The 24,787-nt window shown below is 42.9% G+C and overlaps 1 protein-coding gene across 3 annotated transcripts in view; it reads left to right on the forward strand.

The window, feature by feature from the left end:
* Positions 1-244: 244 nt before the first annotated feature.
* The window catches only part of YIPF1 (Yip1 domain family member 1), a 37,741-nt gene continuing 13,198 nt past the window's right edge, over positions 245-24,787 (forward strand). For 2 of the 3 annotated variants that reach the window (XM_041770815.1, XM_041770813.1), the window contains exons 1-10: positions 245-375; positions 665-736; positions 1,067-1,143; positions 5,582-5,745; positions 9,744-9,824; positions 10,070-10,157; positions 15,867-15,983; positions 19,498-19,664; positions 20,023-20,205; positions 24,425-24,523. In XM_041770815.1, coding sequence (XP_041626749.1) covers positions 1,113-1,143; positions 5,582-5,745; positions 9,744-9,824; positions 10,070-10,157; positions 15,867-15,983; positions 19,498-19,664; positions 20,023-20,205; positions 24,425-24,511 — 918 coding nt within the window. In that variant the 5' untranslated portion in view covers positions 245-375; positions 665-736; positions 1,067-1,112 and the 3' untranslated portion in view covers positions 24,512-24,523. The remainder of the gene's footprint in view (positions 376-664; positions 737-1,066; positions 1,144-5,581; positions 5,746-9,743; positions 9,825-10,069; positions 10,158-15,866; positions 15,984-19,497; positions 19,665-20,022; positions 20,206-24,424; positions 24,524-24,787) is intronic. The other variant, XM_041770814.1, reaches the window with a different exon arrangement.

Raw genomic sequence — 24,787 nt, forward strand, 5'->3', positions numbered from 1 at the left:
AACCGACAGAAAGAAGACCCCACACGCGAGAGAATTCCCTGCCCTACCCACCCCGCCCCTGTAACCCCGCCTCCTCTCCGCGGAGTCTATCTCTTTAAGAACCCGGACCTCCGTCTCGGAGGGGCGGGGAGGCGGGGCGGGGGCGGGGAGGACCACGCTCCGTAGGCCGCGGCCGGGGAGTCTCAGGAGGAAGCGCCCCCGGCGCTGCGGTCTCTTTAAGGAGGCGGGGCTCTGCCCGGAGGAGGCGGGGAGGTTCCGCCCCCCGCCCGCCCCCGGATCTCCGGCTTCCGGCAACTCCGCGGGACCCGAACCTGCGCAGAGCACCTGAGGCCGGAGCCTTCCCGGGACCGGCTGGACCCCGAGCCCCTCGGCGAGGTGAGGCGGCCGGGTCTGCGGAGCCGGCCCGGAACGGAGTGGGCCCGCGATCTCCCGCCAGCCGGGATGCTGCGGCCCAGCTCCTCCCCCTAAAACACTGCCTCTGCTTCCTGGGCAGCTCTTTCCCCGACCTGCCTGGGCTCAGGGTGTCCCAGGCTTGCAGGGTCGCCCTCACTCCAGCGCCTACTAATTGCTTGGCTGTGCACAAAGCGCCTCACTTATACTCACCGTCTCATTTAATGGCCTCTGACACGTTGTGAGTCGGTACCACTATGAACCCATTTTACAGATGAGAAAACTGAGGCCCCGAGGAGCCCACAGTCCCACACCGAGGAGAAGCAGAATCGGGAATCAAACCCAGGTCTGTTTGACCCCAGAGCCTGTGCCCTTAACCACTGGCTAGGCTGGCTTGCCTTCGCTCTGCACTGTCCTCATAGCTACCTCTCAAACTCCAGCCGCCCCTTCGTCACCTGTGCCTGGTCCTTAACTTACGGAGTGAGTGAAATTGGATGGAACCTTTGGACCTCCCAGGGTTAGCTTCTTGATGACAGTTTTCATAATATCTGACTTTCCTCACCCCGCTAAAAAAGGAGGTGTGGGAAATCAGTACCGTTTCTCACAGTGAAACAAGATTCGTTTGCATATATTTTATTCTCGTATCCTATGAAGTTTATTTATTTTTCCTTTTTAGAACTCTGCAAATTTTCTTCTTAATTGGGAGAAGATCCACTGGCTGAATGGCAGCTGTAGATGACTTGCAGTTTGAAGGTACATCAGTTGGGTGCCTACCTTTTATGATCAGTATATCCACCATCACAGCGATGGGTTTTCATTGATATACTGCCATATATATCAAGGAGATTATTTCAGACATCTTGGTAAAAGAAGGTTGGCCACATCCAGGTTTTTCTCTTTGTCCACATCAGCGTTTTTTTTTGTTTTGTTTTGTTTTTTTTTTTTTGCCAAATAGCCTTTCAGATTGGTAACATCGTTAATTTAATACAGTGATTGCAAAAAATGTTTATAGAGTTACTGCATTTCCACACACATTTACTGAGCATCTATTTTGGGCTCAGAACTTACTAGATCCAGGAAATAAAAAGACAAAGGAGAAGTTTTTTCCATACCTGGAGTAGATAAAAGTGTGAAAAGGTAATTATGATGAAATGCGATCAGGTTATTCCTTCATTGACACAGTAAGTATCTTATGAGTGTGACTATGAACCAGGCAGTTATTCTAGTTAATCAGGGATAGAAGAGAGAGGAAGACAGTTCACCCCCTTATGTAGTTTTCGGTCTAGTGGGGAGACATTAATTTGGTAAAGATCGCTTAAATATGTATCCACAAACTATGAAAGTACTGGAGGAACAGTTCATCACTCATAACCTAGAGCCTGACCTAGACTTGGGATCGACAAATACTTATTTGTCTTGTAAACACTTGGCACAGTGCTTACTATGTGTGAGGCACTGTTTTGCTTTACAAATATTAGCTCATCTAATCTTTGTGTTAGCTTTATGAAATAGTTATTTTATTCTCCCCGTTTTACCAATGCGGAAACTCAGGCACAGAAAAATAATTTGCCTTAAAGGTCATGTAGTTAATGAGTGGTAAAGCAGGGTTTGGATCCAGACAGCTTGACGTCACAGCCAGTGCTATCTGAGGAAGAGATGGGATGTTTAAAGAAAAATCCACCCCCATCTTCAGTATACATCCAGCATCTAACCACTTCTTATCACCTGTATCTGTCCCCATGCTCAAGGTCACCATCACGTCTTGTGTGGATTATAGCCCTTACCCTCCTTCTGGTCTTCCTGCTTCCTCCCTTGCCCCCTTACAGTCTGCATTTTGCAGCCAGTAGTCCTTTAAAACTAAGTCAGATCCCATCATTCCTTCAGAACCTTCCAGTGGCTCTCATCTCACTAGGTGTGAAAGCCAGACATGGTCCAGCCCTCCGCTCCCTCCAATCTCCTCTCCTGCTACTCTTGCCGTTTCTCGCTCTGCCCTTCCTGCCTGGGCCTGTCACTGCCCTTCCTAGACACTAAGTACACTCACAGCTTAGGGCTTTTGTGTCATCCTCCTGTTTGGGAATTCTTCCAGATAGCCATGTAGCTTGCTCCCTCACTCTGTTCAAATCTCAGTTCATTTGAAAGGCCCTCCTTGGTCATCCTTTGTGAGTATGGTGTGAGAAAATTCTGTGTAGAGAATAGCATATGCAAAGTACCTGAGGAGGGAGGATGTTTGTTTGACTCCACCCCCACCCCTACACCCTCCCAAGTAAATTGAAGGAAGGCCAACATGCAGAGTCCAAATGGCAAGGCAAACTAGCACAAGGTGAGGTTGGGGATGAGGCAGGAGCCAAATCACCAAGGATGTGGTAAACAATGTTAAGGCTTTGCTCTTTAGAAGAGGATGCAGGATGCTGTGGGGATCCCAGAAGGCTTACCTAAGGAAGATGGTAGTTCAGGTGAGAAAGTGGCGATCAGGACCCTTCAGGTGGAAGACATTGAGTCAAGAAATGTGTGACAGAGGCCACACATACCAAAGGACCTGCCAGCATGTAGAAGCAGAGAATGTTGGTGGAATGGAAATAAAGAACACACCAATCTTGCCCTCAAGGAGCTGAGATGGACATGAATAACTAATATGGAGCAGAAGGTGGGGACAGTCATCCTGTGAGAGGTACATGCATGCTACATGCCAATCAAACCGTGTTACCTGCTGTTTCTTAAACAAGGGACACATTTTCCATCTTCTAGTTCTTGTGTGAGATGCCATCCTATCTCTGGCCATCCTTTTCCATTCTTTTTTTTAAATACATTTTTCTTAATTTTTATTTATTTATTTATGATAGTCACAGAGAGAGAGAGAGAGAGAGAGAGAGAGAGGCAGAGACATAGGCAGAGGGAGAAGCAGGCTCCATGCACCAGGAGCCTGATATGGGATTCGATCCTGGGTCTCCAGGATCGCGCCCAGGGCCAAAGGCAGGCACCAAACCGCTGTGCCACCCAGGGATCCGCCTTTTCCATTCTTCTGCCATTTATGGCATCTTCTCCAAGAAGCCTTTCCTAATCCTGTCAAATAGATGAGTCATCATCCTCCTGTGAACAACTTTGGCCTTTCCTCCCCAAAGTGACCCTCTCTTCCTCCTTCTGGCATGCCCTTCTGCCTGCTGAACTACTGGTTTTTATTTTTATTTATTATTTTAAGGATTTTATTTGTTTGAGAGGGAGAAAGTGAGAGAGCACAAGCAGGGGGGAGAGAGAGAGAGAGAGAGAGAGAAGCAGGCTCCCCACCGAGCAGGGAGCCCAATGTGGGGCTTGATCCTAGGATCCTGAGATCATGACCTGAGTCAAAGGGAGACACTTAACCAACTGAGGCACCCAGGCGCCCCTGAACTGTACTGTTTTTTAAATATGAGACTTAAGTGTACCTTCCTCTATCGGATACCCTCAGTTGTGGCCATCTTTTTCAATGTTAGTGTCCTGTCCAGTCAATAAGTGGTAGGTATGACAATATTTATTATTATTTCATCTTCAAAATCTGTCTGTAAGATAGATGTTATCTACATTTTAGATACAGAAACTCAGAGATAGAGTCATTTGCCAGAGATCATGGAGTGTTAGTCCTCATTTTAATAAAGGACCGTCTCACTCCAGAGCTTCATGCTGCTTTAACATTGCAGAAGGAGGCTTGACTAATTATTATACATCAGCCACCTAATTAATTTTAGTCACTCTGATTCTCTGTATAAAACTGTTTACATAGCTGAAAGACAGTAGGAGTGGGCTCAATTATCCTAGAGCCCCATCCTACTGCCAGTCATAGGATTCATGCTATGCTTATAGTTTTACTTTTTATCATTATTTCTATTTTTTAATACTTTATTTGTTTGAGAGAGAGAGAGTGCACACAAGCAGGGGGGAGGAGCAGAGGGAGAGGCAGACTCTCTGCTGAGTATGTAGCCCCCGTGCAAGGCTCCATCCCAGACCCCAGGATCATGACCTGAGCCAAAGGCAGATGCTCAACCAGCTGAGCCACCCAGGCGTCCTTATGCTTGTACTTTATAATAGTGCCCTGCTGGTACTCTTATTTAATCCTGCCAAGACTCAGAGATGCTTTGAGTTTTATTCAAGAGCAGCTAAATAAAGTTTGTTAGAATACCCGGAGACAGGAAGTCTCGATCATTGCTGGTGGATGTGAATAGTTGAGGTTCTTTTGGAAAGCAGTTTATCACTCTGGCTTAAGAGCCTTATGAATGATTTGTGCCCTTTGTCCTGGTGACTGCAGTGATAGGTGTTCATAGATCATAACTCAAGAGCTTTTTCTATGCAAACATTTCTTACAGTGTTATTTTTATAACGAAAAGTTGGAAACACTCCAAACATCCAATTCACAATCTCTCTTACTCCCTCCACCTCCTAGCTTATGGAATATTATGTAGTTATAAAAATGATTATTATAAAGACTGATATAAAATGAAAAAATCAATTTTCTATAATCTTCAGTCAACAGAGCAGGATACAAAATTGTTTATATAGTATCACATCCTAGATCAGTGTTTGGCACATTGTAGGCATACAGTAAATATTTGTTGAATGAATGAATGTTCATCACTGGCATAAATCTTACAGAGTCACTATATAGAGAAATGGAAAAATACCAAAAATTATTAGTGTTTGCCTTTATGTAGTAGGACTATGAGTGATATTTATTCTATGGTTTCTACTTTCACTTTTGACCCTATATTTTCCATTGTGATTTCATAGGACTTATTGGAAAAAATAACTTCCATTAAATTTTTTTGAACTTGAATCAAAGAAGTGAGGTTTAGGTTGGGTATTTGCTATGGGGCAGCTACTCTGTGAAGGACTTTACTTCTAACTTTCCCCAAATTCTCTGAAAATATTGTTCTTCCCATTGGATAGATGAGAATACTGAGGCTTATAGAGGTTGAGTTACTTACTCAGGCTCATTTTGTTAATAAGTGGCTGAGCCAGGAATAAAATCCAAATATGACTGCAAATTGTGTTGTCTTCTTAATCCTTTTTCTAAGGCAGCTTGATTTCTAGATGAGTTTTCTTTTTTCAGAGCTTTTTGCCATTTGTATCAAATAGTCTGTAGCAAAGTCGAGGTTGTAGCAGTTTGTCTTTAAATGAGAAGTACAGCATTTCCTCTGTGAGTAAGGTCTCCAATTGCTTTCAGAATTTGGTGATGCAGCCACTTCTCCAGCAGCAAATCCAGGTGCTACTACAATACACATCGAAGGTCCTAGTGAAAGCCCGACGCACCAACCAGGACTCCCAAGAGGCTCGGGGGGAGAAGAGGATGATGAGTTGCTGGGAAATGATGACTCTGACAAAACTGAGGTTTGAACTTGCCTTTAACATTGGTTTTCCTTTTAATGTTTTAAAAGCTCCTTCATGCATTTATTCACTGTCTCCTGTGTGCCACATAGAGAGCTGGGCAGTGACAGCCCAAAAGGTAGATCACATGTGGTCTCTGCCTCCAAGGGAGAGATAGGCACACAGCTGTTGTTACCTATGGGAAGTGTGCTGGTGGAAGGAATAGTGGGGTTGTGGGAGCAGAGTGGGGGTATTTTGGAGGTTGATCACTAAACTGAGTCTTGGAACAAGGGTAGGAGGTAGCCAAGGGAAGAAGGTGGAGAAGGGTGATCCAGACAAAGGGAGCTGTTTTGGTGAAGCCAAAGAGGCTCAAAAAAACATGGTATAGGGCAGCCCCAGTGGCACAGCGGTTTGGCGCCGCCTGCAGCCCAGGGTGTGATCCTGGAGACCCAGGATCGAGTCCCACGTCGGGCTCCCTGCATGGAGACTGCTACTCCCTCTGCCTGTCTCTCTCTCTCTGAATGAATAAATAAATAAATCTTTAAAAAAAAAAAAACATGTTAAATAAAATAAAATTTAAATAAATAAAATTAAATTAAAAAAAAAAAAAAAAAGGGATCCCTGGGTGGCGCAGCGGTTTGGCGCCTGCCTTTGGCCCAGGGCGCGATCCTGGAGACCCGGGATCGAATCCCACGTCAGACTCCCGGTGCATGGAGCCTGCTTCTCCCTCTGCCTGTGTCTCTGCCTCTCTCTCTCACTGTGTGCCTATCATAAATAAATAAAATAAAATTTAAAAAAAAAAAAAAAAAAAAACATGGTATACACAGCATATTTCCCATCTTTGCATATATTGGGAGCAAAATATAGGTGCAGACAGGAGGTGAGGCTCCAAAGCTCTGCAAGGGCTCAACCGAATGAGTAGGAATTGTATTCTAGAAGCTTCTGATGAAGCTACTGACATATTTTAGATGATATGGCCAGGTGAGTTTAAAGATAAAGGTATGGGTGACCTGTGGGGTGTAAATTGGAAGGAGATGGACTGGAGGCCAGAAGGCCAGGTAGGAGACTGTGAAGGTGGTCTAGGCTAGAAGTGATGAAGCCAAAACTAGAGTTGGACACAGGTGGTTAGGGGGTGGCTCAGGTGGCTCAGTAGGACTTGGTGGGAAACGGGTGAGGAAGAGAGAGCAAGGATTCCAGGAACACTTCTAGATTCCTGCATCTGGATGAACAGTGAATATCAGGTGGCTGGTTTTGATCACAAAGATTTATTTCCATGTATACTGCTAGTGTGTTCCAGAAAAATAGTATTTTTGTTAATATTTTATAAATGCAGCCATGACTGTGGTACTCTAGAGGAGCACACAGTTTATAGCATTGAGTCCACAGACTCATGAAATAGTTTAGCTCTTGGGTGCCAGGTGCTCTTTGTCAAACTCCATGAAATGTCAAAATAGGTACTGAAGTTTATGCTAAATTAAATACCCTTATATGTTAGATATCCCACTTATATGTAGGCAGGAGCTTAGACCTAGGAGCCTAACTTTGAATCCTGGGTCAGCCAGTAGGAATAGCTCTGTGGTCTTGGTAAGGTACTTGGACTTCCTTATGATTGGTTTTTCTCATCTGATATAAGAAAATAGTATATTGACCATTGTCATCATTATCATTACAATAGCAAATATTTATTCTGTGCTTAATAGCTATCAGACACCATTTAAAGTTCCTTACTTGGATCATCTTATTTGATCCTCAAAACAATTCTGTATGCCAGGAACTGTTCTTATCCTCATTTTACAAAGGACAAACTTGAGACACAAGGTTTAAATAACTTGCCTCAGTATATGCAACTACTTAGAGTTCTCCAGAGAAATAGAACCAATACAGTGTGAATATAGAAAGAGGTTTGTTTATTTTTTTTAATTTTTTAAAAAGAGGGATTTATTTATTTCACACAAGTGCACACATGGGGGGAAGGGTAGAGGGAGAGAATCTTCAAGTAGACTTTTCCACCAGGGCTTGATCTCACAACCCATGAGATCATGATCTGAGATGAAACCAAAAATTGGATGCTCAGCTGACTGAGCCACCTAGGTACCTTGAGAAAGAGGTTTATTTTTTTAATTTTTAAAAAAGATTGATTTATTGTAGAGAGAGAGAGAGAGTGGCAGTGGGAGGAGGGGTAGAGGAAGAGAGAGAGCAGACTCTGTGCTGAGCCCAGAACCCAAAGTGGGCTGGATCCCACAACACCGAGATCATGACCTGAGTGGATACCAAGAGTTTGACACTCATCTGACTGAGCCATCCAGGTGCCCCAAAAGAGGTTTGTTTTTAAAAATTGGTTCATGTGATTGTGGATGCTTAGTGCATCCAAAATCTGATGGAAAAGGCTAGTAGGCTGAGACTCAGGAAGGAGTTTGAGTTTGAGTTAAAGACATTCTGCTGTAGACCCAGGAAGAGCTGGTATTGCAGATGAAGTCCAAAAGCAGTCTGCTAGAGAAGTCCCTCTTGCTCAGAGAGGTTGGCTTTTTGTTCTGTTCAGGCCTTCACCTGATTGGTTGTGGCCCACCCACATTATGGAAGGCAATCTGCTTTACTCAGAAAGTCCACTAATTTAAATGTATAGCTTATCCAAAAACAACATCACAGAAACATCCAGACTAATGTCTGACCAAATATCTGGGTGCTATGGCCTAGACAAATTGACACATAAAATTAACCATCACACTGAGCAACAGCAGGCATCAAAAGTTTGAGAAATGTATTAAGGGAAAAAAATCTTAAAATTGAAACATTCTATCCATTATCTTAATTTGTCTGGGAATTGGGAAGATGTTACCAATAGTCTATGATAGATACTTAATTCCTTGTCCTAATTTAGGGAACATGGGCCTCTAGAGTTCAATATCTTGTAATACTAGAATTTGAAAGAACCTTCGGTTTCCTCTGTCTCAGCTTCCCTCCCAAGATATTAATGCTGTTTGTGATATGTCAGAAAGGCAGCACTTGAATACCTCCAGAAGAGGGCTGTTCATTACCATGGAAAGCAGCCAGTGCCACTATTGGACAATTTTAATTATGGAAAAGTTTTCCATTTATTATTTATTTATTTATTTATTTAAGATTTTATTTATTTATTCATGAGAAACACATAGAGAGAGGCAGAGACATAGGCAGAAGGAGAAGCAGGCTCCCTATGGGGAGCCTGATGTGGGACTTGATCTCAGGACCCCAGAATCATGACCTGAGCCAAAGGCAGACACTCAACCGTTGAGCTACCCAGGTGCCCCAAAAGTTTTCCTTTTAAAGAACAAAAAACATCTCCTCATAGCACCTTCCCTTGTCCTGCAGAGCTCCTCATAGGCCATCTGTGCCTTTTGCTGTATGAATCCTTATGAAAGATCTGAAGTGGCAATCACAGTACCTGGCAACGGGCTTACATTCTGCTATTTAGCTGTACTGTTGGGATAGATATGTGCTCCTTCTAAATTGGAATTTTGTGGGGGGGTTTTGTCAGAGAAGTATATCTTAAGTTTTAAGTATGTTAGAATAAATCAGTAGATCAGATTTTTAGGAATTCAGTGGTGATAGTAGTAAGAATCTTGAGGAGGTTGGGTAGTAAAAGATAGACTCCCTTCTGTATGTACATGTTTGTGTGTGTATATATGCATATAGATATATATGTTATATACCTGATACATATTATATATAACTGAGCTAATCCTTCCTATAATCCTTTGAGGTGGGTCTTGTTCACTGTACTTTTTTAGAGAATCCAGTCTAGTGATTTGACAAGTCTCTCCCTGGTGGACAGACCAGGAATTGAAACCTTTGGGTGTGACTTCAAAACCGATGCTTGTTTTCTATCAGGCTGTTGGGCAGGGCTATTGCAAAGTGGATGATGAATGCAGAAGAGTTCCAAATCAATACATCTTGATTTTCCATTAGATCAGTTCCTAGTGTCTGCGTGGCTGATGTAAGAAAACTGCTTCTGTGTTCATTTTATTTGATTTTACCTCTGACAGTTACTTGCTGGACAGAAGAAAAGCTCCCCCTTCTGGACATTTGAATACTATCAAACATTCTTTGATGTAGACACTTACCAGGTTTGTAAACCAGTTTCACCTTTCTTTTCACATGTGATGGAGACTTGTGTCTTTAATGGTTAAACAATCACATAACATGAAAGCTTTTGTATACTGGTTATGGTCTTAGAAAAGTAAAAGGTTATTGGCATTTGAAAATACTCTCATTATAAAGATTGTAATAACAGAGTTTCAATTTTGCAGTATTTGAATTTATTAAACTTTACAGAAATCTTCAATAGACTTATTGCTGTGTTATTTTCTAGGTCTTTGACAGAATAAAAGGGTCTCTTTTGCCCATACCAGGAAAAAACTTTGTGAGGCTGTATATCCGCAGCAATCCAGATCTTTATGGTATGTATAGCACCGTTTTGATTCTTTACTGTGCACCTGTTGAATTCAGGTGAGCATGCAGGTTGCCTGAAAAGTCAGGGAAGTGCACTGTTGGAGGGGCATGCAACATTTTATTCAACTCTTTTGAACGTCAGTAACAACCTTTGCAAAAAACTTTGGGGAAAATACAATTCTGTGTTATATAAATGCTGTGGTTACAAGGAGTATGTCCATTTGAAGGTCTTCAAATGACACTACAAACTTGAGATGAGTTAAATAAAGTAAAATTAAAGTAAGCTCTGCCTTCCGATGAGCTGGCTTCCCTTGGGATTCAGCCAGCAGCACTGGAAGTCTGTAAGAGGGAAGGGTAGGGGCATGACTGGCATCCTTGACCTCCCTGCTGTCTGAGAAAAAGTCAGAGTCCATACAGCACTCCTGAGAGAAAGGGCTCCAACAGCCATGGACTTCCATGTTTGAAGGGAGAAGAGATCCAACAGCTCCAGATGCTTTCTGTGTGCAGGTGCTCTGCATACGTGGTCACATTTAATTCTTGCAGCAACCTTTTGGGTAGCTATTATTATCTCCATTTCTCAAATGAGGTAGCCATGAGGCTCAGTGAGTGATATGTATGCTTAATCCTAAATAATATTAGAGTAATATGTTACGTATTTTGTACCTATGTTAATTATAAGAGAAGAAAGAATTCATGAGGATCTACTGTGTCAGTGACTGCATACCCTGTTCAGTCCTTACAGCGAGACATTTTTCCCTGTGAGGAAACCGTGGCTGAGAGGTATCAAACTAAAAAGGTAGAACTAGAACTAGTTTAGTGTTACATAAAGCCCATCTTTATTCTGTTTGCCTGGTGATTTTAAGTTACATGACCTTTTTATCAACTGGCATGGATGTCCAATATCTGGAACCACTGAAAGCAGAACTGCTGTGGAGGAGGCTGAGGAGAGGCTCCTTCCGAATAGTTTCTCTCTCTGACGGCACCCAAAGCTCCAGCAAGATGTTGGTGCAGTGCCTGGAGCACCAGGGAACATTGTGTGCAAAGCAATGCACATAGCCCATGTCTCTTATCTGAATGTTGCCAAAGCGGTTTCTCTTCCTAGCTCTCTCATTCATTCTTCTTAGATCTTGAGAGACAGGTTGTGTATCTGAGTGATCTGTGTTGTCAGTGCCTGGCAGAGGCCTGGCACAGAGTAAGCATGCCAGCAATTTTTGAGCACCTTATTTTATGTTATAGACAAGATTCAAAGATAAAGTCATAGTCTCCACCCCCAGGGAGAGAGAAAGGAGAGAACTAACATCTGCTGAGTGCCTCACCAGCAAGAGCTCAGCCCTGTGTTACTGTTTTATTTCCCACACTCTGAGGTAGCCTTGTCTTATAAAAGAAAAAATGGAATTTTGGAGAGGATAGCTTGCCCATAGTCACAGAATTAACAATGAAAACAACACCAGCAAACATACGCAGTGCTTACTACGTACCCGTATTGTTGGTGAAGAATCTGTAATAACTCACTTCATCCTCATAGCAACCCCAACATTATAAGGTAGGTACTCTTATTATCCTCTTTGTATGGATGAAGACACTGAGTCACGAGAGGTTAAGTATCTTGACTAAGATCATATAGCCAGTAAGTGGCTGAGCTCAGCTCATAACCTATATTCTTCATCATTCTGCTCTGCTGCCTCTCATGGCAAAGCCAGGATTTGAACCCAAAGCTTGCTTCTTTCCATAACACTATTAGCTTCATGAGCTTATAGACATGGTTAAAAAAAAAAGGAGATACTATATAAGTAAAGTGTTTGATAGCAGAGAGAACTGGGCATTGGAGGGGGAGGTGGGAGAGAGGCAGGTGGTCAGGAAAAAGATGACAGAAGTGCCAATCTGTAGAATTGGAAGTAGAGATCAATGAATTTGACTACATGTAAACTAAAATATAAATTTTCTACATCGCAAAATAAACCATAGCAAAGGGAAAAAAACCCAGAGATAATATTTGCAATTCTTATTAGCAACAAGAGAGGAAAAGCAATAATATGTTTAGAATTCCTACCAACTATAAGAATAAAACCAATGATAAGTTCTGGGGGAAAATGAGCAATTCACAGAAAAGGAAACCCAAATGGCCAACAAATATATGAAAAGATGCTTTAGCCCCACCTATAATCAGGAAAATAAAAACAAAATAAGATATCATATTATATTCATCATTTTAGCTAACATGTACAAATTGGCTTGTCTTCATTTAATTAATTAAATACCGAGCACTCAGCTATTTTAGGCATTGGAGATACAGCAGTGAGACAAACAGACAAAAATCCTTGTTTTAAGGTAGTTTAGAATCTACTGAGTTTAACAATAAATAAACTAAGTCAAATATATATGCTAGTGACAAATGCCAAGGTGAAAAATTTAAAGGACAGGAAATGTTTGGGTGGGTGGGTGGATTTGAAATAAAAAAAAAAAAGGCGGGGGGGGGAGATCCCTGGGTGGCTCAGCGGTTTGGCGCCTGCCTTTGGCCCAGGGCGTGATCCTGGGGTCCCGGGATCGAGTCCCGCATTGGGCTCCCGGGATGGAGTCTGCTTATCCCTCTGCCTGTGTCTCTGCCCCTCTTTTTCTCTCTCTCTATGTCTATCATGAAGAAATAGATAAAATCTTTTTTAAAAATTAAAAAAAAAAGTAAGTGGTGAATTTAACTGTAAAGGCCTGAAGGAAGTGGCAGCAGTCCATGTGGATATCTAAGGGGAAGGCATCTGAGGCAGTGAGCACAGCAAGCACACAGCCTCTGAGGCAGGACCTTGCTTAGTGTGTGCTCTGAGAACAGCAGAGACTAGCGTGACCGGGCCAAAGGAAAGAAGGGGACCTAGCAGATGAGGTCAGAGAGAAGATGTCGGGGAGCAAGTCGTGTGGAGTCTTGGTCACAATGAGGACTTCAGCTTTTACTTGAGTGTGAAGCCATTTGAGGGTTTGTGGCATACTCTTAAATCAGATCTTCAGAAACATGGATACCAAGAGTTGTCAAGAATGTGCACAGTAATGGAAACTTTTGTATGCCTGGTGGGGATGTGAGTGGTACAGGACTGGGAGCCCTTCGAAGAGACTCGTACCCTGACACTTAGCAGTTCCACTCCTATGTGTATGGTCTTCAAGAAACTCGCCAATATGAAAGAAGATAAAGGAGAACATTATTCGCTGCAGCAGCAGTGCTTGTAATAGCAAATATTTAGGAGCCACCAAATATTCATCAGCAGGAGAAGAGAGAAGTGAATTGTGGTGTGTTTACACACAGAATCTGTAGTTTTTAAGAAGGAATGAGAGGTCGAAGCATCAGTGTGGGTAGATCTCAGAACAAAGATGAATGAAAAAAAAGTACGTTTTAAAAAGATGCATGAGTAGTATGACCCCATTAGAAAGATTTGAAAAAGTAGCATGATGGGTATGTCAGTGTTAGTTTCATCCTTCTTTGTGCTTTCCTGTATGTTAGAAATATTTTATTTTTTAATTTATTTTTATTAGATACAGAGAAAGAGAGAGGCAGAGACATAGGCAGAGGGAGAAGCAAGCTCCATGCAAGGAGCCCGATGTGGGACTTGATCCCACGACTCCAGGATCACGTCCTGGGCTTAAGGCGGTGGTGCTAAACCGCTGAGCCACCAGGGCTGCCCTAGAAATATTTTGTAATATAAAAATGCATATTGCAGACTAAATTAAGGCTCCTTGCCACCCCATTCCATAATATAAGTAGGAATTTGGCAGAAAGTAGGAAGAGAAAAGGCATATAAAGCAACCTGGCAGACCCTGAGAAGAGCGTTGTGTTGTGTGTTGTGTGTCTCTGGAATTTGACCTTCCTGTGTGCTGGCAGGCACAGGACACAGCGACTGTATCTGTTGTGCATAATGGTGTCCCCAGCACCTGGCCCAGGGTCTAGAGGATAGTGGGTTCTTGCAAGTAGTGGTCAATAGGATATGACATTCTCTGCTTTTTAGTTATAGGAACTGTAATACTTTGGCCACTTGTCATATGCTTGGATGGTCCCAGCCCATTGACAACACATGGTCAGTTTTGTTCATTTGTTCAGCAGAGCTTTGGGAGATTTTTTAATTGTCAAACTGTAGGAGGTTTTTTGGTCTGGGTTTGTTTGCTACCATTTTTGTATGGTTGGTACTCAGAATAATACAGTGAACAAGATTTAGTCTGGTACCAGAGAGGTTGTGGGCTAGTGAGTCAGCACCAATTTATTGAAAGCTGCTGCTGGTGACTCTGTGGAGCATCCCAGTCAAATCCTTGTGCTCCTTTTCCCTTCCTTCAGGAACCAGCCTGTCTTTGAGAAGTGCTGACCCATTTCTGCCAGGCATGTCCCATGACACAGTAATTTTCTGAGTTTTGTGACATGTCGAGCTTTCTGTAGTTATTCCCAAAGGTGTTGTGAAATATTGGTGAAGTTGAAAAATTCATAAGATTCATTAGAAATCTCTCAATTGAAAAAAAAAAGAAATCTCTCAATTGAAAAATTCTATTTGTTCTATGTAGTACTTTTCCTAGGTAGGGAGAAACAAGGGTGGCATTCATGAAATAAGTAAAAATAGTGAAAGGGATTTGCAGAGCACGGTTTGCTAATTCACTCAGTGGGATATTTGATAACCACTAAAAAAAAGAATAAGTTGATTTTTATGAATAGCTATAGTAGAATCACTAAGATATATTAAAGTAGGGGATCCCTGGGTGGCTCAGCGGTTTAGCGCCTGCCTTTGGCCCAGGGTGTGCTGCTGGCATTCCCAGATCGAGTCCTACTCCCAGATCGAGTCCTCCCAGATCGGGCTCCCTGCATGGGGCCTGCTTCTCCCTCTGCCTGTGTCTCTGCCTGTCTCTACCTCTCTGTCTCTCATGAAAAAATAAATAAAATCTTAAGAAAAATAAAAATAAAAATTAAAAAAGATATATTAAAGTGAAAATAGTAAAGAACATGTGTGTATGTTATCATTTGTATAAACACACACAAAATATGCAATTGTTTATAGGTATATAGAAATCCCTGGCAGGATTCACCAGAAACTGGGGATGGTGGCGAGCTCTGGGGTGAAGAAATGCATAGAGCCAGGGAATAGAGAAAGAGGAATGTTTATTTTTCTCTGTATTCCCTTTCGTGCCTTTTGAACATTGAGCTATGTGCCTGTATTACTTTTTCATTAAAAAAAAAAGCCTTAAGCACACATTACATGCACACACACAACCATGATGATCCAGTAGATTAAACTAACTCTTCCCTAAAGTGCTTTGCTTGCCCTGCTCTTTCATTTAGACTGCAAAAGGACCTGCCTGATTTCTTTTTCTCTGGCATTAATTACCATTTGGCACTTAGATAAGGGAAGTAACCTTTGCTTGCTGTATCCTGGTGGTGCAGATTTCACAAAATGTTCATGATCTTTTGGATGATCCTCTAATAAAAGAAGCTATAAACAAATTAGTGTCTTTATTCACCTAATTGTAGAAGGTGTTTTGGCCTTTTCATTCAGTCTTCCCCATCTTCAATGCACCTAATTGCTGAGTTGTGTGTTTGACCTTTTAAAAAAGGAAATTCCCACTAAATGAGTATTGATTGCATCGAAAATTCATTTTCCCTTGCTTACATGAATAGGGCAAGGGAGATAAGAAATTATTCTCTAAGAGTCTATAAGCTGGTGCTTCATTTTCTTGACTGAATTTTCTGGTTTTCTCTGCAGGCCCCTTTTGGATATGCGCCACACTGGTCTTTGCCATAGCAATTAGTGGGAATCTTTCCAACTTCTTAATCCATCTGGGAGAGAAGACATACCATTATGTGCCCGAATTCCGAAAAGGTTGGTGAATAGCTTGACTCATTTGGAATGCTTTCAATTTCTAACCATGAGTGCCTTTTACTGAGCTCCTGGGCCTGTGTCTCTAGGTGCTTCAGCCCCTGCTTTTTGTATTTAAGGATTCAAACATACTTACCATCTCAGAATTACCACCCATTTATATAAATCTGCATAATCGTTTTTTTTATTGTGGCAAAATACACATACCATAAAATTTGCTGTTTTAACTCTTTTATATAATTCAGTAGCATTGAGTACATGCCCAGTACTGTGAATCCACATATCTTTCAGAAGGCTGTAAGGCAAGGCCAAATAGCAATTGGAATTTATCCAAAGAAAAATGTGCAAAGTAAGTAAAAAGCAGTGTGCATGAAAGTCTCCATTGTAGCATTATTTGTATTATCCAGATGTTGGAAACAAGAGGGGCATTGTTATTTAAGTCACGGTGACTCAACTAGCTGGGTCTGTAGCCACTAATTATGAAGCACTTAGAACAATATGGAAAACTGATCATCCACAATTATGCCTGTGCTGTTAGCAACTTTGTTAAAGAGAAGTCTATAAATGGTCAGGGTCTGGAAGGGAGAATATAGAAATGAGTTTGTCCTAATGATGGGCTTGTGGATGACATTGTTTTAAAACTTCCTGTCTTGTGGCAGTATTGGATAATTATACAAACCAACAGCTTTTTTAGGGACTTGCAGATGACAGCTACCCCAAAATGAGGAATTTTGGCTTTGTAGGAGATTGATGTGGGCCACTTCCTCAGTTTTCTCTTTCCCTCCCCCTACCCCTCCTGACTACCTGCTGTCCTATTGAGAGACTGTGGAGAGAAGGTCCAAGAGCATAGTCTCTGGAACCAGCTCACTGGCTTCAAGTTCCAGGTCCATCACTTATTAGCTTCTACTTGTTGGCCAAATGATTTCATCTCTCTTGGCCCCAGATTCCTTATCAGTGAAATAAATAATCATACCTATATTATTGAGCTATTGTGAGAATAAAGAGTTGATGTGTGTAAAGAGGTTGGAATGATGCCTTATATAAAAAAGAGTCCATACACATGCACATATATGTGTGTATAGGGAGATATATAGTTACCTGCATGTGTGTGTATGTGTCTCCATGTACCCTTCCTTCTATCCTCCATGCCCATTCTCATGGAGTCAGACCTGGATTTAGTTACAGCCTCATTTGTCAAATGACTCTGGTTTGAGTTTAACTCAATAAATGTTATTCATGAGCTATAGACCCTGCCTTCAAGTTGTTCAATCGTTATGTAAAGAAAGACAGGTAAATGAATGTTGATGTAAATGGTATTTATTAATTTCTGTATCAGATGTATATGTAGGTATATTGACAGAGAAGGAGTCAATGACCCTGTCTGAAGGTCTGGAAGCTCGGGGGGGAGGGGGGTATCTTTTCTTTTCCTTCTTGGCTAGCTGATGATATAAGGGAGTCATGATATGAATGTACCAGTAAGATAGTCATTGACTCTATCAATAAGCATATTTCCATTTTTTAAAAGATTTATTTATTTATGAGAGGGTAAGGGAGCAGAGGGAGAGAATCTTCAAGCAGACTTCCTGCTGAGCGCAGAGCCCGACATGAGGCTCGATCCCATGACCCATGAGATCACAACCTGAACTGAAACCAAGAGTCAGATGCCCAACCGACTGAGCCAACAAGGCACCCCTAAACTTTTTTCCATTTTATGTAAAGAGTATACATCCACATACAAACTCAGATCCTGCTTCCACCGCTTGTTAATTATTTGACCTTGACCAAACCACTTAGCTTCTCTAATCCTGTTTCTTTATCTCTAAAATGAAGATGTATATGATGTGAAATAATGTATTTACATATTGGTTAATAATATAAAAAGTGAATTCTTTTTTTGATTTTTTTTTTATTTTTTATTTATTTATGATAGTCACAGAGAGAGAGAGAGAGAGGCAGAGACACAGGCTGAGGAAGAAGCAGGCTCCATGCACCGGGAGCCTGATGTGGGATTCGATCCCGGGTCTCCAGGATCGCGCCCTGGGCCAAAGGCAGGCGCCAAACCGTTGCGCCACCCAGGGATCCCTAAAAAGTGAATTCTTGATTGAACATTTGTTATTTATCAATGTTCTTAGTATATTTGTTTTAACTCATTTGATTCTCCTACTAATCTTATAAGGTAGTATACCATGATTATTCCCATTATATAGAGGAGGAAACTAAGGCAGGAAAGTTAAGTAATTCACCACCCAGGATTCCTTAACTATAAGTGGCACATGGAGTCTGCATGTGCAGTCTGTGCTTTGACTATTATACAGTGTTGCCCCTCAGTAAAGCACTCGGTGTAATGCCTGACACCTAGTGGATGGCTGTCGGCGTAGAGGTCATTTTCTTCCCCTTTCTGTAGTTATTTAAAAAAAGGGGGGCGGACAGTATATCAGCAGAATTACATTTGGTTTAATGAGGTAGTTCCTTGTGTGAAAAAAACTCCTCTGGGAGCTAAAAATGTTTTAGCCAATCATATGTCTTAACCAGAGTCTGACTTACAATGCTTGGGGTGCCTTTGTGCTTGCCAAGAGCATTAAGTGCATTACCTACTGATTTTCCTGTAGGAAGGGCTGGTTCCACGGGCTTAGCCACACTTACTGGTCCTCCACTCCAAAAGAAGGAAAAGAAATCCTCTGGAGCATGGTGCTACTGGAGGAGGAGGAGGAAGGGACAGTAAAATACTGAGCGTTGCCATTGTGAGGAGCCGCTGCATAGCATTTCCAGCACAGACACGAATTACTTAATGAAGAAAGTGAAAGTAAAGAATATTTTGAGCAATTCATGAATGAACTGAAACCCCGTATTTCAGGGACAGAAGGCATTCTAAATAGCATACGGAGTCAGTTAATCTGTGCCCAGGGTATTTTAATAATTTGCTCAAGAAGGGGCACCTGGGTGGCTCAGTGGTTGAGCATCTGCCTTTGGCTCAGGGTGTGATCCCAGGGTCTTGGGGTCGAGTCCAGCATCTGGCTCCCTGTGGGGAGCCTGCTTCTCCCACTGCCTCTCTGTGTGTCTCTCATGAATAAATAAAATCTTTAAAAAAATTTGCTCAAGAAATCAGCATCAGCTCTTGTTATATGAGGAAAGAGGGTGTGTTCTTCTAGAGGGATAGTTGGCTTTCATTTGATCGAAATGATTGGAATGTATAAACACTTATAGTGAGGGCCTCTGAAGTCTTTCAGATGCTTGATACAGTTGTTAAATACTATTAATTGTTAGTTATTAAACAAATTATAAAAACCATATGAGAGACCCTGGTCATCACCACAAAGACAATGCTGAAGATCCCCCAATTCAACACCACCCTCGAGTGCCAGGTATAGGGAATAGGACCAGTAAGACACGATGCCATGATCCAATGAAGCAGGTGGACATGCTGAGAAATAAGTCAGGGAAGGTGTTAGAAGTGCTCTGGTAGTAATTAAAGGCATGATTACATGGGGGATTACCACTTGTGTCCTGTCATCCTTAGTGTCCATAGCAGCCACCATCATCTATGCCTATGCCTGGCTGGTTCCTCTTGCACTCTGGGGTTTCCTCATGTGGAGAAACAGCAAAGTTATGAACATCGTTTCCTATTCGTTTTTGGAGATTGTGTGTGTCTATGGATATTCGCTCTTCATTTATATCCCCACAGCTGTAAGTACCACACTCATTCTGAGTGACACCCTGGGCTTGTCGAAAATTCAACCGGTGTCTTCATTTCCAGCCTAACGCTGATGGGAACCTGAAAAATGCCCTTTGAATTTAGAAGTTCCGTAGGAATGGGGATAGGGAGCCAAGTGCCTTTGCTGGACCTCAAGTCCTTGGTTCCGAAAGCATTCACCTCAGTCCGCATGCTGGGGTGTCTCTCCAGGCTGTACTGAGAAACCAGAGTGGCAGAGGGCACCCAGCTGATTGGCTCAGGGGGCTTTATTAAACACAGGTACCTGGAATGAACAAACGCCTCTCTCTCAAACACCTCCAAAAAAGTCCTTCTCTCCTCCTTTTCTTTCAGGTACTGTGGGTTATCCCCCAGAAGGCTGTTCGTTGGATTCTAGTCATGATTGCCCTGGGTATCTCAGGCTCTGTCTTGGCAATGACTTTTTGGCCAGCTGTTCGTGAGGATAACCGGCGCATCGCATTGGCCACAATTGTGACAATTGTGTTGCTTCACACACTGCTCTCTGTGGGCTGCTTGGTATGGTCTCATTCCTGTGATCTTCCTGTGTGCTTTAGCTACAAATGCTGAAAGACCTCAAGCTGTTATTCACAATGATTCTTTTAAAATTGGCTCCATAAAATCAATACTGTTTTAAATAGACTGTCCTAAGTAAGAAGTGATCAATTTAAGAGAATTTGGTGGTTATCTCTGGCTTTACCCAGTATCTGAAATTTGGTTAAGATTCAGAGTCTGGCCAGATTCAGAGTAGAGTAGAGCCGGATGAGTGCCTATATAATAGGTTGGAGTGTGGAGATGGGGGAGAGTTTTGCCTTTGGATGTCTTTGATGATTTTCTGCACATACCTAGAGTTTTGAAATTTAAAGTTCCATAGGTGGAAAGCATGAAGATGAAGTCAAATTAGAAAAGGGGAGAGACTTTTAAGGTGAATAACATTTAGAAGAGTTTTCGAATTCATGTATTAGGATGTCTTTTTAGGGGGAGTATGTTTTTTTGAGTCAGATAGGACCAGATGTGAGACCAGCTCTGTCACTCACTGGCTGTGTGAGCTCGGCCATGGTACCTAACTTCTCTGAATCTGAACGTCTTAATCTGTAACATGGACATAATATGCCTAATCTATAACTGCCACATGGGGTTGTTCTGAGGATAAAATGAAATGATACACGTAAAACATTTAATATAGAACTTGTCCCATCAATGCCCATAAAATAGAATCCTTTCTTGATCCTAAGGAGACATGATTTTATATCTTCTGTGCACGTTATACACAAAAATTGCTGTCCATGGCCTCAACAAGGCCTGACACAGGTTTTTAAAGAACTCCTAGTCTAAGAATGTTAAGGTCACCAATGAAGGAAAGGACATGCCTGTGGGAAGATATCCACATTACGCTTGTCCAGGCCCTTGGTCAGGTTGGACAGTTGTGGAAGTAAATATTACTTTGGCACCATTTGATCTCTAATATTTTTTGTGTAGATACCCTGGATCATTCATAAGATCCTGATACTTGATCATTGAATAAGTCTCATAAAAAGTGCCAAGTTCTGAAACACAGAACTGGTTTACACACACCTTCCATGTGTCTGAGCTTTAAATTTTTGAGACCTCTTAAGGACTGTTGGTTTGACTCATGGCAGAGTGACACTGTTAATTTCTGGTACTTGGAGCTCCTGGGCTGATCCCTTGTAATGCTGCCGCGACCCTTCTTGACCTTTCTGTCTGTTGAGGAAAAATGTCCTTTCTCACCATTGCCCTCTCACTGCTATGTCCCCATGTCTCATTTAAATTTTTTTTCTGTATATACCTAGTTGAGGAGTTGATGGAGAGAAGGAGGCAGAAGAAGTGCTGCTTTGTTCAGTTCTGTAAATGATAGAGAGGAGCGTAGTACATCAGACTTTGGAGAGGGAGGTGGTGGTGGTAATATTATTATTAAAAACTGATTTCATTTGGTACATGTGGCAGGATCTTTTATCCCCTATGCTTGTTACTCCCTTTTGGAGTAAATGACACTGACTTTGGGATTTACCTGCCCATCTTGCTGCCAGGAATTTGCTGGAGGAGAGCATGATGGTGAAGTAGAAAGAGCACGGGAATGGGCTTACCACTGTGAACCTAGGCGAGTGCCCTCATTCTCAGAAACTTGGCTTCCTCCTCTGTCACAGAGATTCCTATTATCTGGGCTTTTGTGAGACTCAGTGAGATGTCTGTGAGAGCCCTTCATATACTGTGAAAGGTTCTTTAGATGTAAAGACATTACTAAAAGAGCCCTGTGTCATCTGAAGCTGCCGTGGCTATTTTGCTGCTTGTTCCTCCTGAGTGCCCCAGTGATAGGGTGTGTGGGGCCCCTTCCTGGCAAGCAGGCAGAGGAGGAGGGGAGTATTCTATGATCAGGTGTTTAGCCAGGGGCCCTCTGTGTCTGGGGTTTTGTTCTCCACACTGAGGTAGCCTCCTCTGTTCTCTTCTGGAGATGTCAGTGCAAGAGGCTGAAGCAGAAGTGAGCAGATGGGGTCCGGACCCAGTTCCCTCACCTCTGCCCTGGCTATTTCCTCTCTCTGGACGCTACCCTCCTTGCTTGGAAAGCGGAACTGCAGGAACATCTTTATTTTCATAAGGATTGAATGTTATGTCAACATGAACAACACGAGCTGTACAAATGCAAGACATTATTTTTATTGGAAGGACATGGAGAAGAATTGTTAGGGGAGGGGCACCAGCTCCTCACTGGCAGTGAGCAGCCCTGGGGAGCATAGATTGCTGTTTTTGCCTCATTGTACTGAAGCGTACGCCAGCCCTCTACCTGCCGAGGGCCCCTTGGTGCTCACGGCTGTGCTCTAAGTTGGTAGCAGGACACTCCGGGGGTGGGGGATGACTAAGTATGCACCAGAGGGTGTGTTTCTTGGCTGACATGTTTGAGATGTGCAAGCCTGTGTTTGTGGTGGTTAGTAACAGTCCTGTGCCCTAACTCTGTGCCAGGTAACACTCCAGCCCTACTCCTAGAAAGCCTGATCATTCATCCTGAGGCCTCACTGTGCCTAGATCTAGACTGGGCATAGGATAAGTACCAAATTGCAGGCCACTCTGCACAGGACAAGAAGATAGCCTTTGGAGCCGGACACAGCTGGGTTGAAACTGTAGCTCAGATACAGGGTTGTGTATAGCCTTAGGAACATCTCTATCTCTTTGAGCCTCTATTTGGTCATCTCTAAAATGGGGATAAAATTTGCCTATATGAGATTATTGAGTAGATTAATGATCAGGTATGTGCCTGGTGCACAGTAGGCACTCCCCAAATGGTAACTGTGGTTGTTACTATGTATTTGTGGAATTAATGAACTAGTGAGTCGCAGGACTATAGTTTGCCCTTAGAATTTTTCCCAATCCTTTAGTTTTACACATTAGAAAACCGAGGCTCAGAGGGTTGGAGTGACTTGTCCAAAGCTACAGTGTGAGTTACTAGCAGAACCAAGTTTACAAAAGCCTAGCCTCTTGGTGCATTGCATTAGATGAGGGTCTCCTCCAGGAGCCTGCAAGAAAGGCATGGTTCCTGCATCAGGGGGGCTTTGTGGCTCTGTGCACCATCAAGATAACTGGAGGGGCCCAACACTGGCAGCATGGCCCCTGGCCACCACCCCTTTATGTCAGGAACTACTCTTTCCCCGCCTCAGAAAGCAGGTGCCAGAAGGAGCCTTGGGAAGAAGGCTTTTAGAGCTAATAGGATTGCTCTGGGAATGTGACAAGCTAGGGGGTCTCTGCAGCTAGAAACTTGGACAAGGATGTTGAAGAGTTCCTGCGAAATAGGATTGTGTTGGGGAAAGCTACCATGTGTCATCTTGGTGCCCCCTTCTGGCTGATAGAGAGCGGAGCTGCTGAAATGCTTCTTGTTTTGGCTTTTTGTACTTTTACTTTGCTCTTGCCCTGACTCCAAGGGGGAATCACAAGTGTGAGGTAAACCCCTGATGTATTCAGGGATTCCCCTTACTTTGTACACTCCAGGTCTTTTCCTGGGCGAAAGTCAGGATTCTCTGACCTTGAGACAGTTCGGAAGATCCCCCTTGGTCCCCCCCACCCCTTCACCTCTTACTGATTTTTGGCAGTAAAACTGTAGTTGTGAGTGGAAGCCCTTACCAGACCTTTCATTTCCAACCTGAAGAATTATGAGGTAAAGGCTGCCTGGCACTTTCTTTTGAAGGTCTTTACCTAGAGCCAGCTGATTTAGCAGCAATCTGTTGTAGTTAGTTCATGAGGTAGTGGTTGTCTACATTGTGTGCCAGGTCCTGAGTGAGAGGCTGGTGGCACGGGGACAAAAGGGATATATGTGGTCTTTGCCCTGGAGGAGAGACTGTGTGATATAGTGATTGAGGGTCTAAACCTTGGAGTCAGGAAGACCTGACTCTCCCACTCATTAGCTGTGTGCACCAGATTGCAAAACAGCTTCTTGAAGCCTAAGTTCCTCGTTTGTCAAATGAGGATAGTAGTAGCAGCCTTACAGGGTTCTTATGCAGATTAAGTCATATATAGGAAGTGGCCAGTACAGGGTGGCTACATTTTTTAAAAGCTACTCATAGTAGAGGGAGTGAGATGGACAGAAAAAGAATTTGTCATGATTCGGTGGGATAAGTGTGGCAGAGGGAAATGGAGGAGCCACAAGAGCCCAGAAGTACTATTAGCCTGAAGTCTAGAATACTGGGGCAGACCATCGTGTTTAACTCCCATCATGGGTTTCCTTTTCCTGCAGGCATACTTTTTTGATGCACCAGAGATGGACCACCACCTCCCAGCAACTACAGCTGCTCCAAACCAAACAGCTGCTGCAGCCAAGTAACTAAAGAGGAAAGTAAGAGATTATATTTTTATTATATTTTTTACTGTTTAGTACAGTAAAAAGTGGGCAGGTGCATCACTTCCAATACTGTTAGCATCAAGAACCAAGAGGGCAAGGGACACCTGGGTGGCTCAGTGGTTGAGCATCTGCCTTAGGCTCGGGGCGTGATCCTGGAGTCCCAGGATCAGGTCCCGCATCAGGCTCCCTTCATGGAGCCTGCTTCTCCCCCCTCTGCCTGTGTCTCTGCCTCTCTTTCTGTGTTTCTCATGAATGAAT

The sequence above is a fragment of the Vulpes lagopus genome, chromosome 10 (genome assembly GCF_018345385.1).
Source record: "Vulpes lagopus strain Blue_001 chromosome 10, ASM1834538v1, whole genome shotgun sequence".
NCBI classification, from domain to species: Eukaryota; Metazoa; Chordata; class Mammalia; order Carnivora; family Canidae; genus Vulpes; species Vulpes lagopus.